The 16,049-nt window shown below is 47.4% G+C and overlaps 1 protein-coding gene and 1 long non-coding RNA gene across 6 annotated transcripts in view; both read left to right on the top strand.

Moving 5' to 3' along the window:
- The first annotated feature begins 325 nt into the window (after positions 1-325).
- Positions 326-9,334, top strand: GLUL (glutamate-ammonia ligase). Of its 2 annotated transcripts, none has more exons than XM_014456075.2 (7): positions 326-633; positions 2,310-2,488; positions 4,038-4,199; positions 5,992-6,138; positions 6,527-6,654; positions 6,858-7,057; positions 7,618-9,334. In XM_014456075.2, exons 2-7 carry the CDS (start codon positions 2,323-2,325, stop codon positions 7,934-7,936), a joined length of 1,122 nt encoding a protein of 373 aa, XP_014311561.1. In that variant the 5' UTR covers positions 326-633; positions 2,310-2,322; the 3' UTR covers positions 7,937-9,334. The 2 variants fall into 2 exon arrangements, with proteins under 2 accessions (XP_014311561.1, XP_006089045.3); XM_006088983.3 differs by having other exon boundaries at positions 326-828.
- Positions 9,335-12,369: 3,035 nt separating this feature from the next.
- The window catches only part of LOC106697213, a 130,307-nt gene continuing 126,627 nt past the window's right edge, over positions 12,370-16,049 (top strand). For all 4 annotated transcript variants that reach the window (XR_002829343.1, XR_002829341.1, XR_002829340.1 and 1 more), the window contains exon 1: positions 12,370-15,751. This is a non-coding gene — a long non-coding RNA (uncharacterized LOC106697213). The remainder of the gene's footprint in view (positions 15,752-16,049) is intronic.

Below are 16,049 nucleotides of genomic sequence, written 5' to 3'. Positions count from 1 at the left end.
GCTGCTGTGCGCGCGGTGGATGAGTCGCCGGGTGGCCCCTGCGGGAGCGCGCCCTCCTCCCCGCGGCGCGGGCCTCGGCGATCGTCGTGGTCTTGATGCTCTTCTAGCGGCCTCCGTGGAGGCGAGTGGCCGTGTTAGTGCGGTCAGCGCCGGCTGCGGTCCCGTCCCGGGGACCTGCCACTGTGACTGAACAATGGGGACCCCGGGCTGCGGCGCGGCGGCGGGCCTGGCCAGTGGAGAGGCCTGGCCTGGCCGAGGAGAGGCGGCCTCGGCGCGCTGTCCCCCAGCCTTGGGCCTCGTAGGGGTATGGCCCCCACGGCCAGGCCCTGAGATCGGGCCGGGGGCCCGAGGGGCGGCGGGGCACCAACTGTCCCGGACATTTCAGTAGGGAAGGGCTGCTCTCAAAGTGGATTATTCCAACTACCCCGGGGGTGGCCCAGGGGTATTCTCCCCGAGCCGCAGATCCTCGGTGAAGACAGCGAAGCAAAATGAAGATGACCAGAAGTCCATTTCCTCAGAGCAGTCCCCCAACTGCTTCGGCTTTGTCGCCTACTCCATGAACAACCCAGGAGAGAAATCGCGAGTTACGATGAAGACCGCAAGCCACCAGCATGCGTATTCCGGCCCGTCCTGGTATGATCGCTCTCTGACTCCCTCGTTCTCTCCCGCTGCCTCTCCGGGCTCCATTCCCTCGCCACATTCGACTCCCTCGTCCCGGAGCATGTTCCAGCCAGAGCCGGACAAGGAGGGCAGGCACGAACGCCACTCCAAAAAGAGAAGGTCCAAAGAGTGCAACTTCAACGATCCGCTTGACCTTCTGTGGCTGGGGTGAGTGAGGAGACCGGGAGGAGGCTCTCCAGCCAGCGGCAGCTGCAGAAACAGCTCAAAACGGCAGGACCCTGTGTTCCTCCTCACCGGGTCAGCTAGGCACGCGGTGGCATCAGGTGATACAGTAAACAACTAGGCTGTTGGCGACCAACTTGTGTCACGGAAAAGAGCAGAAGATCCAAGATCATCCCCCACCCAGGCTGATGGGAGGAAGTGGGCTTGGTGTCTGGGAGGAAAGCCGGAGACTGGGTTGTGTAGCTTTTATTGGGAGCTGTGAAGGGATCGGGGGGATTTGTTCCTTCTGGACTTAAGAAGCGGGTGTGGGGGTGAGGGTGGGATTTGATCCACCGAGTCTTCTAAGACGGTAGGCAAAGGGCGACTTGAGAGGCGAGTTCCTCTTCCCCAGGGGAAGGGCGAAGATTTTGGAAGAAGCTGATGTTTTCAGCTGGGTAAACATGGACGGTTGCCCATAGAAACTTTGTCATTGTACTTGAGTTGCCCAAGTCATAGGAGGAGAACAATATGTTCCCTTTTGAACCACCCCTGGCCACCGAGGGGGGCGGGGAGGGGAGGGAGCAATAGAACCGATTCCTCTTAGGTTTTGTGGCTGCAGAGTGTCTTCTTTTCCGAGGTGTTGTGGTGTTGGCTTGCAGTTTCTAGCAGGCGTCGGCTTTTGAAACTGCACATCTTTTTCATTTATGAGTGGGAATCCCCTCATTCCTTGAAAAGCTCTCTAGTGGGAGTCTCAGCATGTCATTCTCAAACTTACCTTCTTGAAGTGAGAATTTTGGCTTTGACTGATGGAAATGATGGCAGCATGCATCTTAGGATCCAACTTGGATCAGCTATTTTTTAATCTGGGTGACTATAAGGACGGCAGCTCTTTTAGGCGCCACCAGCCTTTTAAGCCTGGCTAACCCCCTTGTTTTATCCTACCTACTATCTAAATGTGAGGTCCCCCCCCCCCCCCCCCCGCCCCCAGGGTTTGGAGGAATCTTCAAAACGGGTTTTTTATTGACATGCCCACTAAGGATGCCAGGCAAACGGAAGACTCACCCAGAGACCATGGCCGACAAGCCTTTCTGTGGCTGGATTTTGTTTGTCTTAGAAGACCACGTCTGTTCTGTAAATTTGTGTTTCTGAACTTCTGTGTCTTTTGTTTTGGGTTCCCTCCCCTCCTCCCCAGTGTCTTAGTATAAAAATAAATAAATAAGTAAAACCAGTTCCCTGCCATGGCCACACTGAGAAAATAAAGCTTAGCCCTCAAGATTCTAGCTTGAGGAAGCTTATAAGGAGGTTTTCGTCTAACATAAATCTTTAATCCCCCCGAAAGCAGAGTAATAAATAGACCCTTGAAGTGTGTAACTTCCGAGGGGAGGGGGTCACCACTCCCTCTGTGACTTCTTGATTTCATTGTCCTTATAGAGGGATTCCTTTTGGAATTGGTGTTCTTCATTTATTTATTTTCTTTTTCTCACCAGAGCAACTTCCACCATGTCCACCTCGGCGAGTTCCCACTTGAACAAAGGCATCAAGCAGATGTACATGTCCCTGCCTCAGGGTGATAAAGTCCAAGCTATGTACATCTGGATTGACGGTACTGGAGAAGGACTGCGATGCAAGACCCGCACCCTGGACAGTGAGCCCAAGAGTATAGAAGGTGAGCAGAGTGGGGAGTCTGTGCTGGGTGGGCAGCCTGAGACCAAGCCACTAGATTGGGCCTCTTTATTGTTCTGTTTGGAAAGCTTTTCTAAGGCAGGGCTTTTCAGACTTTAGTCACTCAACATTAAGCTCTTACACTGCCTCCAAGCGTGGCCACAATGGGCTCCTTTATTTCAATGAAATCTTGTGTGTAAGTCAGTATATATAAGACAAAAAATAAAGTCTGGTTGGGGGGGTAAAAGGGGGCTGGATTCTTTGCGGACTTGGGTAGCCTTTCGTTGGCTTAAGGCCCCCCCAGGAACCCAGTTTGTTAACCATTGCTCTAATCTGACTGAGACATCTACTTTACAAACTCTTTGAATACTGTTTTGAACTCATATCATTGGGGTTCTAGATGCGAAGTCAACACCCTAAAGTGCTTTCTTAAAAGGACCAGCCATTCATGTGTTTTTAACGGATGACACTTTGGGATTTTTTTTTAATATATATATATATATATTTTTTTTTATGGATTTCAGAGAGAAAGGGAGAGGGAGAGAGAGAAACATCAACGATGAGAGAGAATCATTGATCGGCTGCCTCCTGCACATCCCACACTGGGGACCAAGCCTGCAACCCAGGCATGTGTCCCACCTGGGAATCAAACCATGACCTCCTGGTTCATAGGCCAACACTCAACCACTGAGCCACACCAGCTGAGCCACTTTTGGAAATTCTTAAATAATCTGATTACTTGTTCCACTAACAGTCATTATATGAGTTGTAGCCTTTTTTTTTTTTTGGTCTAGACTAGGGAAGCCATCGCCCTCTTCCTTCTAGAAAAAGGGATCAGAGAACAACTGTCACCTCTTACCTACTTTTAGGATAGCTGCCTCTTCTGATAACTTGACATTTGAGTGAATGAGTGACCATAATATAAAACATTCTTTGTGTATCTGCTATGCGGCAGGTATTAGAAAGACTTTGGGGATACAGGTAAGAGTTTGGTTTGTGCCTTCGGAGAACTCAGTCCGCTGGAGAGAGGAAGAAACCGGCCTTTAAGCATAGTGGAAGAAGTGGATAAGTGTTGTGGTAGCATCCTTGAACAAGTCATCCTCCTGGTCGTCTGTTTCCTCATCTATAAAATAAGGACAGACCATAGACCCAGTCAGGGAGCGGGTGATGAAACAGAGAAAGAAGAAACACAGATGGTCTAGTGGGGGAATTGAGAATCCTTGTTTCTCCTATTTCAATATTTAAAATGATGACTGACTGCTGATGTCAGAATATTTCCATTTGTCTCCTTGGTGTCCAGTGGTCTTATTAAGGGAAGAACCATCATTCTTAGGTTGTCCTTGTGACTGTTATTTCGTTAAGGAAGTGATGTCAGGGTCTTACTAGAACTCAGAACTGTAGGGCTATGTGCACAGGGTCACAGTGCGTATTAATAGTGGCAGACATGCATCACTCGCTTTCTGGAAATGAGAGTGTAGAGGGTGAGTGAAGGGCTGTGTGCTGCCTGGAAAGCTGTGCATTTTTAACTTAACTTTCCTCTCTTTTTACCCCAGAGTTGCCCGAGTGGAATTTTGATGGCTCTAGTACTATGCAGTCTGAAGGCTCCAACAGTGACATGTATCTTGTTCCTGCTACCATGTTTCGGGACCCTTTCCGCAAGGACCCCAACAAGCTGGTGTTCTGTGAAGTCTTAAAATACAACCGCAAACCTGCAGGTGTGTATAGGATAGATATGGATACCCCCACCCCAATTCATGAATGGAAGAAAGGAGAGGGAGAGGCTATTGCCAAATTAGTAATGGACTGTCTCAATGTTTTAGGAGTCGGGGGAGGGGGAGGAGTTGGGGGTTGAATGTGCATCTCCACCTTGAACTTCCTCATTCCAAGTGGTAAAGTGGGCCATCCTCCCATGGTCTCTTGTTGGTTGCATAAAATTGAATTCTTCTAAGTCCCTTTGCTGGTGGAGTCCCCCGTGACACAGTCCGGCCTGCACGCCTGTAGATTTTAAGAACATGGTTCTGAAGTTAGAACGTTGGGTTTGAATTTGGGATCTGCCACTTCTTAGCTATGAACTTGGGCAAGTTACTTATCCCCTATCCTTCATTCCCCTATCCTGATTTTAAAATGAGTAATAAAATCCATCTCCTAAAGTCGTTTGAAGGATTAAATGAGTTAATATGTGCAAATAATCAAGAGCAGTTTGACATCAACTATCGGTGGCTGCTTCATTCCAGACATCTTGTTTTCTTCCTTGTCTGTCCACTGACTGAAGTATGAGCCTCTTGGTTCATTGATAACATACGTTTACCTCGAGGTTTGCTGTAACTGCACCTTTGGGTTTCGTCAGGCATGCCTATCCTTCCCAGTTCACGGCCATTCATCTTTTTAAACTCAGCTGAAATCTCACTTCTGTGTAGTCTCTTGCTACCCTTTGGCATTGAGACTTTTTGGCAAGTCACTTAGTTTTGTAATGCCTTTGTTTTGAGAGCCTGTATCATTGTGGTAAAGGGCGTGAGCTCTGATGGCCAAGACAGTCATGGGTTTCCTGGCTCTGCTGCCTGCCTTGTAACCTGGGCAGCCACCTAATATCTCAGCCTCATTTTCTCACTTGTAAAGGTAGAGATGTCTAATACCCTTCTCAGGGTGGTTAGGAAGACTCGGTTGTGGATTTTGTTGATGCAGACCGTTTAAAATGGGTCCCGGGGCATAGTTAAGCAGTCAGTACGTCTGTATTTACTTATTTTAAAGTTCCCATCTTGCTTAGAAATTGTTTCCAGTTGAGCTCATCTCATTGTAACGTTTTTCTTTTGCACTATCCAATTCTTTATAACTCATCTTCTCACCCGAAATGAATTCAAGGCTCCCAATACACAAGTGATTCAATAAAAATTGTAGGTTTGTTTTTAAATGCCCAAGAAACTAGAACTAGGTCGGGCTGTACAAGCGGCTGTCTCGTGAATAGACAGTGTAAGTGCCTGGCGTTGGGTACTTACGAGGCGGCCAGCATGCTGATAAGGTGAACACTTGCCCTTTCCTGGAGCCACTGTCTTGTGACTTGATTATAACAAATTTTTGGGGAACCTCCCTACAAGTGTTTAATTAGAGCATCTCCCATTTTCCTCTTTTACACCAATGGGACCCAGCAAGGTAAACAGGGCCAGTTTAGCTTTCTCTCAACACTTTGGCTGCGTGGATTCGCAAGAACTTCTTTTTTCCCCACCAGCACCGAGATTCAGTATATTTGTCCAGATGTCTCTAAAGCAGTGGTTCTCAACCTTCTGGCCCTTTAAATACAGTTCCTCATGTTGTAACCCAACCATAAAATTATTTTCGTTGCTGCTTCATAACTGTAATGTTGCTACTGTTCTGAATCGTCATGTAAATATCTGATATGCAGGATGGTCTTAGGCGACCCCTGTGAAAGGGTCGTTCAACTGCCAAAGGGGTCGCGACCCATAGGTTGAGAACCACTGCTCTAAAGGATTGTTGTCTCTTTTTTTTTTCTAGAGACCAATTTAAGATATACCTGCAAACGGATAATGGACATGGTGAGCAATCAGCATCCCTGGTTTGGAATGGAGCAGGAATATACTCTCATGGGCACAGATGGGCACCCTTTTGGCTGGCCTTCCAATGGCTTCCCTGGACCCCAAGGTAAGTCTCCTGGGTGAGAGGTGAACTTGGCTCCTCCCCAGCTGCTTAATTGGTGAGGAAAGTCTCTTTCCCCAGAGATGGCAGTGACTCCTTGTGGATCAAAAAGCTATGGGAGTGTCCCTGAGACTTGCTGGAATGATACTGTGCCCTCACGTTACCCAGACCCAAACATAGATGTTTAGCCATTGATACTGGGGGGAAACCTTTGGCTCCACTGAGGAGCCCCCTGCCCTACTGCCCTACTGCCAGGTGAAGGTAGGGACAGTGATTCCGGAGAGCCAGTGTTAGTAGAGCTTTCTGATTGCTGACCTTGGGCTTTGCATCTTAGGTGGAAATGGGGGGTGTTCTGGATTTCCTCTCTCGACATTTCGTCTTGATGCCTCTACAGGTCCATACTACTGCGGCGTGGGAGCAGACAGAGCCTACGGCAGGGATATTGTGGAGGCTCACTACCGGGCCTGCTTGTACGCTGGCATCAAGATCGCAGGGACAAATGCCGAGGTCATGCCTGCCCAGGTAAATGGCTCTCATCCGCCGCTTTCCCCATCACTAGGCAAGTAGAGGCTTTTTGGTAGCAAGGGCTGCTGATGCTCCCCTCCTTAACCCAAAACCTAAAAGGTTGGATGGACTAGAGGAGGGAGAAGGGAGCGGGTTTCAGAGTGGGGTGAGTGGGGTGAGCAGTTGGCTTTATATTCAAGGCCAACCTTCTTGTTCTCTAGTGGGAATTCCAAATAGGACCCTGTGAAGGCATCGACATGGGAGATCATCTCTGGGTGGCCCGTTTCATCTTGCACCGAGTGTGTGAAGACTTCGGAGTGATCGCAACCTTTGATCCCAAGCCCATTCCCGGCAACTGGAATGGTGCAGGCTGCCACACCAACTTCAGCACCAAGGCCATGCGAGAGGAGAACGGTCTGAAGTGAGTGCCTTCTCCTGCTGGGGCCGTCTTATTTCTGTGCGAGAAGACTTGCCAGGGGCGTGATGTATTGGGGATGAGTAAGCCAGACTTCTTAGTTCGGACCTTAGCTTTTGCCACTTGGCCTCAAAAACTGTCTACTAATCCTGTGGTCCTGTTCCTATTTGAAAAGTGTCAAAATGACTCCAGGAATAGGACTCAAGGGTGGCAGTAGGGAAAGTTGACAGAGCTTCATGGCATGTGAAAATCTTTAATAAGAACTAAATTAGTAACAGTACAGGCATGTGAATGAACTTCATGCTTATGGGTGAGAGAAAGTCTGGGATCTTTTCATTCAACAAATGTCATGTACTGGGTGTCTGGCACTATTTCTGAGCACTGGGACAGGCCAGGAACAAGGGGAACATTTGCTCTGCTGGAGCGATGTGGAGGTGAATTGGAAACTGGGAAAAGTCTTTGAGAGATAAGTCACTCCATTCTTGAATCCGTACCTGCTCCTGCCCCTGAAGGACAGGTTTCCTGGGGACAGGTGGACGGACCCTCATCTTCTCTGTTTCCTCTAGGTACATCGAGGAGTCCATCGAGAGGCTGAGCAAGCGGCACCAGTACCACATCCGAGCCTACGACCCCAAGGGGGGCCGGGACAATGCCCGGCGCCTCACCGGATTCAACGAAACCTCCAACATCAACGACTTCTCCGCCGGCGTGGCCAACCGTAGCGCCAGCATCCGCATTCCCCGGTCTGTGGGCCAGGAGAAGAAGGGGTACTTTGAAGACCGGCGCCCCTCTGCCAACTGCGACCCCTTTGCAGTGACAGAAGCCCTCATCCGCACGTGTCTTCTCAACGAAACTGGCGATGAGCCCTTCCAGTACAAAAACTAAGTGGACTAGACTTGCAGCCATCCAGCTCCTTCTAATTACTTCTTCATCCCGCTCCCACTCTCGCCCCTCGATTGTCATAACAAATGTAACTCAAAAGGGCAGAATATCAAGGTCTTTTTTTATTCCTCCTGCCCAGTTAATATCTCTTGCTTTCTTTGGCCAGGTTAAAGGGGTCAAGTTCTTAGACTCTTCACACACACACACCCTTTTTTCCCCTATCACTAAAGCTTTCTAGTGTGTTAGTGGGGAGGGGGGCGGGGAAACATAACCACTGCTTCACTTAATCAGGTGTTTGTCCAACAGGCGTAGCTATCTGGACAGTGAGCATAGTATTTGTGAAGGGAGGGGAAGGGCCTTTTTCTTCTTGGAGGTAGCTGAAGGGGGTAGGAGTGCTGGGCGTGCTCTGTGACTAGGTTAGAAACTCCCTTTGGTTGGGAAGTTCCATAAAAGGTTATAAGCAGCTTTCTAATGAAAGTGAGAATTAGGAAAGGGGGGGGCAGGGGCAGCAGGCAGGAAGCCCTCTTACCTGCCAACTGTGACCCCTTCGCAGTGACCTGCTTCCCTGGCCTGGGGCTGAGTGCCCTCACTGGAAGGCAAGCTCAGCATAAAGGGATGGGTGGGTAGCCCTACCTTCGAAGAAAAAGTTCTCGTTGCTTGGTCCTCCGTTTATAACACAAATCAGAGTAGTATTTTTATATTTAAATGCAAAAACAAAAAAATTATATATATGGGTGTGCAGATCTGTGTGCTTTTTCTCAAGGACAAAAACCGTTCTGGTCGCTGGGAGCCAAAGTTGAGGCGAGAAGTCTGATTAGAAATAAGGCTCACCTTTTGAGGGGAGGGGGTGAGGGTGGCAGTGCTTGAAAAGTTGGCTCTTAGGGGCTGTTAAAGCCTCACTACCATTTAAGGGTTTCTCTGTGCCCTGCCTGCCCTTCTGGACACGGGTTGGCTAACAGGAGCAAATAGCAGTCACCCGAGCCCCTTGGCTTTGGATTATAAAGACACATGTATGCACAGGGGTTTAGAATTATGAGTTGGCTGGTCAACTTGAGCATGTATGTTACTGACAAGGGGGGTATTGGGTTATTTTCTGGGGGACTAGCATGTCACTAAAGCAGGCCTTTTGATATATTAAAAAAAATTTTTTTTTAAAGCAAAACCAGTTTAGATTTTAATCATATTTGTAGGGATTTGAAGTCTCTTACAGAATTGCTTGTTTGCTTCCACTGTCTCCTTCCTGTCTGCCCCTAGAGGGGAGGGGGACAAGACTGGGGTTAAACACTTGTAATTTTGTATCCTGGTGTCTGTTCTGAGTGTGAAATATTCCTTTTCGTTCGTTAAGATACTGAGGAGTTATTTTTTTCTTTTATAATAAAAAGCAAACAAACCCCACCTTCATCCCTACTGTTCCTGGCTGTTTTTGTGTTGGCTGGGGCAGCAAGCTGGCTGTGGTTTTTTTTTGCCATGACGACTTCTCATTACCATGTACAGTATGTTCAGGGTTAGATAACTCCTCGTTGTAAACAAACTGTTAACTGCCCAGAGCAGCTCTAAATCAAGCTAACATTTATATCTTCTGACTTGCTTCTTTTAAATCCCTGTGTGCCATTTTATTCCCTCTCCTACCAAAAAGGGGGAGGGAGGGGCATGAGTATTTAAGAGGCCAAATAAGTTCAAGTTTACCTGTTCTTGGAATTAAAAATCGAGTCATATTGCTGAACAACCCTTCCTTGTACTTTGGGTATTTGGCATCTCTGGATGAAGGCATATCTCAGCCCTAGAGACATAATAGGGTACAACCCTCCACCCCAACCCCTTGGCCTCAGAGCTGGGCTTTGACCTACCACACTGAAACGTTGTTTTGAACCACTCCTCTGCCATAATTTTATAGCAGCCTGAAGTATTTGTGTTGTTAACTGGTCTCGATTTCATCCTCTGCCCAGCTGCCAGTGATTCATCTAAATGGCAAATATTGACCGCGTTGCTATCCTGGTTAAAGCCTTCCGAGGCTGGGTGTGCTCAGGGTCAGCCAGCCCACATATGCCCTGGATGGGCCTTCCCTTGCACTAGACCAGTGGTCGGCAAACTGCGGCTCGCGAGCCACATGCGGCTCTTGGGCCCCTTGAGTGTGGCCACGAAGTTTCAATTGCACTGTATGTGCGCACCCGTACGTGGTATTTTGTGGAAGAGCCACACTCAAGGGGCCGCAGTTTGCTGACCACTGCACTAGACCAGAGAGCTGCCTATGATTCCCCAAAAGCTCATGTTACACCTCCGTGCCTTTGCTCTTGGTCCCTTTACCTGGAAGTTCTTCCACCTTATCCTGGCTCATTCCTGCCTTAGTTCATTTCTACATCAGGCTGGGTAGGAGCTCCCTCCTGCTCCATAGTGTTGTACGCATTTCTAGCAAAGCCACTTATTCATCCAACACTTGAACCTAAAATGTCAGGTATTGTGGCCAGTAGTAATCACTACACTTTGTTCATATTTCTGTTTTTAAAGGTGATGTCCTCAGTCAGTTCAGAGTTAACTGGGGCCTGTTACAGCGAACAAATGAGTTTTCTTTGGGCAGGTGACTAGTTTGCTCCAGTCTTCCGTATTTTTTTTAGATTTTTCTAGGATGGTTGGCTCCAGGCACAATTTGATTTTCAAAGTAGGATGGATGATCTTACCTATGAGTTTGCTGGGTCTAGTCCCAGTTTGCACCTACTGTTTCAGCATGATTATTAAGAGTGCCCCCCTATCAGTGTCTTCCTGGTTTCACTGATAAATTACTTGGTGGTTCTTATTTCAACTGAAGCTCTTGGTCTTCTCGGCTTCTCTTCGCTGGGTCAGCCTTGCAGTGCTTGGGGTAGACTCTGCACAGCGCAAGGCCTAGATTGAGGCAGTGACTTGAGCACTTTGATTTTTTGCTCATTGAAACCAATTCCCTGACGAAGATTACGTGACAAAGAATTCTAGAGTAATTTGATCAGAATTTAGGTGGAAGCAACAAGGGTATTTCCTTCTCTACCCTACCCTCCTGCCTAGAATTCGATGTGACCTGCAGGTCACAATGCACTTCTCTTGTATTTCAAAGGTGTTTTTTATAGCTCATTTAACAGACACTGGGTTACATGATAACTTTATCAGTGAGATTAAACAATGACAGCCAAGCCTTCAGCCTTAAAGAGACAGAGGCCAACATTCACAAAAGGAACTCTCCATGTTAAACATAAGTTCCCTTCATTTCATCCTGCCAGTCATAGGAGAAGAGCTGAAGGATGACTGCACAAGCTAACAGGAATGCCAGGGAGCTAAGAGAAGATTCCTAGGAGTCCCTTGGATGGTCACTGCTGGGTGCTCCCAGGTAGAATGGCACACTGAGTGAATGAAAGAAGTTTCTAAGCGAATGTTTGATTCTGGGGCTTCACCAATCTCATCAAAGGCTGCTCTTAGGTAATTCCTGCTACTGCCCGGCCCTTATACCAATAAGGCGCAAAGTCTGCCAAGTAACTTGCTGTCCCAAAGAAAGCTCATCACTCAATAGAACTTTCTGACAACTCCGTGAAGGCAGGAATCCTGCTTTTCTTTCTCAGGACTGTATCCCCAGACCTGTCACATTGCCGACAGTCCTTGCTTAGTAAATTACTGTTCAGTATCAGATTTGTGAGCTCTATGCCTGCAACTAACTCTATCGGGTGGTGTCAAACCCTCCAACAAGAGGTCTTAGTGCTTTGGCTGTGTTTTAACCCCAGTCATGGCACTAAGCAAAGTTCTGTTTCCCTGGGCTTTTAATGACTCTGCTGTCTTGGTTAATTCTGGTCGAGGTGTGCTGCCAGGAGCCTCGTGTTGCTTTATGAGTTATAACTAATATAAAGTGGCAATTCATCATATAATTCCGGAGGCTCCAGGTACATTGCTACTGTAAATGGCTGGAGCTGATCAGAGCCCTGGCATTTTATAGCTTGTAGTTCAATCACCGGCACTCATTTTTTAAAATGTCATATTTGAGCCCAGCCGGCATGGCTCAGTGGTTGAGCATTAACCTATGAACCAGGTCACAGTTCGATTCCCGGTCAGGGCGCATGCCCAGGTTGCAGGCTCCAATCCCCAGTGTGGGGCGTGCAGGAGGCAGCCGATCAATGATTCTCTCTCATCATTTCTATCTCTCCCTTCCTCTCTGGAATCAATAACAATATATATATATTTTTAAATATATTTTATTGATTTTTTACAGAGAGGAGGGAAGAGGGATAGAGAGTTAGAAACATCGATCAGCTGCCTCTTGCACGCCCCCTACTGGGGATGTGCCCGCAACCAAGGTACATGCCCTTGACCGGAATCGAACCTGGGACCCTTGAGTCCGCAGGCCGATGCTCTATCCACTGAGCCAAACCGGTTAGGGCAATATATTTTTAAGTCATGTTTGATTTTATAATATTCAGATATATGTACAATATAAACATACTATATTTAGGTATACACACACACACACACACACACACACAATAGGTACATAACACAGGTATCCTACATGAACGTTTTGCCAAGGTTATAGTATCTTATAAAGGAGAAAGGAACCTAGGAATATCTCTTCCAGAAGCTATACACAAAAACGAATTCATTGGGTTGGGAACCTGTCACTAGGAACAAGGAGGCGGAGCATAGAAGTTACGATAATTGTTAAAGCATGGCTCTACTGCCAACCCTTTCTAATTCTGCCCTTTCCAGGGCTTTATAGACAGAAGGTTCTTGGGCTCTGTCAACTATTTGTCTATAATTCATTCCTCAGAGCCCCTCTGATATAAGGGGGTGGATGATATCCTAGTCCCATGTTACAGAAAAAGTGTTCGTGCACTTCCTGTTATCATTTGATTAATTGCTTTTATAAGTGGCTGGGACCTCAGCAAGTTGTCCTCTTTCTCATGGGCCTCAGATGGACTTATTTGCATTGTCTTGAGATTGTAACTCACCTCAGCTTGCTCTGCTCCTCCACCACATGGCCTAGTCAGCAGACCTACTGACTTTAATAAAAATTCAGAATAACTGCTCCCTTGTGACCACATTATACTGCTCTATAGACATTAAATGGAAAAGGCATTCAAGATACTCCAAATTTAATAAATAAAATGGGGGCCAGCTGAGCACTATTGTTGGTGTTTTCGTGCAAGCCTATGGATGAAGAGGTCAAGTGAATGGAAATTCTTTTCTTCCTCTTCATGTCTCTACTCCTCCTATTGCTGCTGGAGGGGTACACACGTGGGAATCCTCCATTGTTTGTGGGGTTCTTGGGGCACTGCTGAAATCAGCATTTTCCCAGAAGCCCCCCACGGAAGGATGAGAGGCGGTAGAAGATTTTATTGGCATGATTGTAATGTCCCATTTCCCCTAAGCCAGTCCTGAAGAGGGGCATTGGGTGTTCAATAGAGTCAGCAACTAGGCCAGCATCCAGAGTTTCTGTTCCATGTTGCAGCCAGCTGTGGTTTAGCATTCAGGCCAGATTCAAGTCCATTAATCCACGTGTGAAATCCAACATGGTGGGGTGCCATGTGTGCACAGGGGAGCACCACCCCCTGCAGCAGGAGTCTCAAGAGGGCCCAGGTCCCTGGAGCCAAGAGAAAGAAGAAGGGCTGAACTTCCTTTGTTGGGGAGTTTACATATTTAGATTTTGAGCGCTTCCAGTGGCCATGCCCATCCTGGCCAATCACCTTTTTCCAGGTGTGATTGATAGGCAATTAGCCTCCCAAAGATTTCCATATTCTTGCCACAGCAATCCCAGGAGGGAACTCAAGGGGGCCACATTAATATTTCTGCCTTAATCAGGATCTGGACCCAGGGACAATGTTAAAATAAGTCACCCTGGGGACAATGTTAAAATAAGTCACTTCTAGAAGTACGAAAATATTTGTATGTCCCTGCCCTTTTGTCTACACAACTATTGAAAAACCAATAAACATTTCCAGGGGCTACTAAATGAATGCGGATATTGCAAAGTTTTTAGGAGAGTGCTGACTGAGAATTTCAGAAGTAGTGACAGAGGGTGGAAGGAATGGAAGATTCTTCCTCTAGTCCTCACATTATGTAACCATTGAGTTTCTCTCTACCAACACCCACTCCCTCCCTTGTCTCTGACATGTTTTTTTTTCTCCCCGGACTGAGTTGGTCTCAAGAGAGACTTAGATACACTTGGTGCACTTGGAACATGTAAGCCCTCTCCTGCTGATCCGCCTTGCAAAGAGTCCAAGAAGCCGAGAGGTGCCAAGCACCAGGTGTTTTCTTTTCACTCTGGTTTTGCCCAGCCTGGCATGGCAGGCAGCAGAGTTATTTTGCTTTTATAAGCCATATTATATAACTAAGATCTTGAACAGCGATGCTGAGCCAACTTAGAGGTCATAACAGAGTGGGGGGGGAGAACAATCAAAGAAATGGAGAGGGAATGGGAAAGAGAGCAAGGAAGGAGAAGGAGAAGGGAGAGAAGAAAAAATAGAGGGGAGAGTGGAGACTGAGGGAGACCATTTCATTTATTCTTGCTCATATGTTCTTGGTCTCCTGTGACGGGCTATGCAACCTGAAGAGTTCTTTAGCCCTCCTTTTAACTGGCGAGGGGGCAGCCTTTAGTTCACAGTCTGTGGAGGAGGTCCCTGAGTGCCAGCTGCCTGCAGGCATCACCCCAGGGCCCATTGGTGTCCCTGTTGGAGACTGCAGCAGCCTGGTGTGGTGCAGTACTCAGTGTTCCTTGTGGAAAACAAACAAGCAAGACATTGTCTCCATTCACCCAGCCTCCGTGCTGACTACATGAGCTGGTGAGTGAGGAAGCCCCAGTGGGAAGCCTTTTTTTCTTTTTCTTTTGAATTTCAGAAGATGATATAGCCCACTACAGCCCACTTCCAAGAAGTTGGATAGACATCAGGAGCAGAGGCCAAAGACAGGTGTTTTGTTTTTATTTTGTTTGGGGGAGGCAGCAAAAGTTATGCTCAGTAACTGAGTTTGTATTTGCCAGTAATTCATCTAGCACAGGTTCGCTTTCACAAGCCACTAGCATGCAGGATAATATTTCTGAATAAGCAAAATAAAGAAATAACATATTCCCAACAAATGACAGATTAATCACACTATAGTTCGAGGCAAGGGGAAGTGAAGAAATAGAGTCCACATTTAATATGATGTGTACCTTTATATACTTGGAGGCACCCAGGAGAGCCACTGTCCAACCAAGAGCTGATTTCCAGCTGCCAGCACAAAAGTAAAAGTACTCTGTTGCTAGGGCATGTTGCTAGGGAACAGAGACGCCAGTGCTGGTAGGCAGGCTGATCGCTTTCTAGCATATCACCACCATCCAGAAGAAATGTCTCGCCAAGACGCGAAAGAATGCCCCAAAGGTATTTGGAGGAGTTCTTAGGTTAGGGAAGGGTCACCTGGCCCAAACGGAAAGTCTCAAATATCCCTCACAAACTCTCAGTGTTTATAGCCTTAATGTCCCCTTGCCATAGTTGCTTCTCCATGTGTTCATTACAGATAAGACCCCAGTTGGACCCACAGATGGGCTGCTGACTGCTTATCAATGACAGCAGATGTAGAATGATGACATCATGACATGACTTACTTCATTCTTACATAACAGCGATGTGGGATAATGACATCCTGACACAACTCACTTCACACTTATATCAAAGCAACACTGGTTCTTCGTTCCCTAGCAACGTGCTGTAGCAACAGAGGACTTTCACTTTTTGACGCTGGCAGCTGGACATCAGCTCTTGGTTGGACTCTGAGTCTTCCTGGTATGAAAAGTATGGGTCCAGAGAAGAAAGAATCATTTGATGTGAGCCCCAGGTAGAAACTTATCTGCTGAGATGAACGCTTCATGGTCAACGGAGGGCCCACTTGCTGACAAGGACTCCTCCTGTACTCTGCATACAGGGAAGAATTTCAGACTGAAGTCTCCCTGCCCCCCCGCCCCCCCCCCCCACACACACGCGGGCACACACACACAAACACGGGCTCCCCCCCGCCGCCCCCCCAAGGGCTAAATACACAAAAAAAAAAAAACGTGTCTTTTGCCCGCACCTCACAAACAAGGACCATCAAACTCACACGCGCGGAATCTCAGTGACAAGCTCAAAAAAGAACA

Source organism: Myotis lucifugus, unplaced genomic scaffold (assembly GCF_000147115.1).
Source record: "Myotis lucifugus unplaced genomic scaffold, Myoluc2.0 scaffold_54, whole genome shotgun sequence".
Classification (NCBI taxonomy): Eukaryota; Metazoa; Chordata; class Mammalia; order Chiroptera; family Vespertilionidae; genus Myotis; species Myotis lucifugus.
This window is presented reverse-complemented; position numbering and strand designations above follow the sequence as displayed.

What these genes read in the sequence shown, in the direction of transcription:
- GLUL (XM_006088983.3), top strand. Translation starts at nt 557, where the DNA reads ATGAACAACCCAGGAGAGAAATCGCGAGTTACGATGAAGACCGCAAGC. An exon ending in ATACAACCGCAAACCTGCAG is followed by an intron (nt 4,200 to 5,991) that starts GTGTGTATAGGA and finishes TTTTTTTTCTAG; the next exon opens with AGACCAATTTAAGATATACC. An exon ending in CCGAGGTCATGCCTGCCCAG is followed by an intron (nt 6,655 to 6,857) that starts GTAAATGGCTCT and finishes CTTGTTCTCTAG; the next exon opens with TGGGAATTCCAAATAGGACC.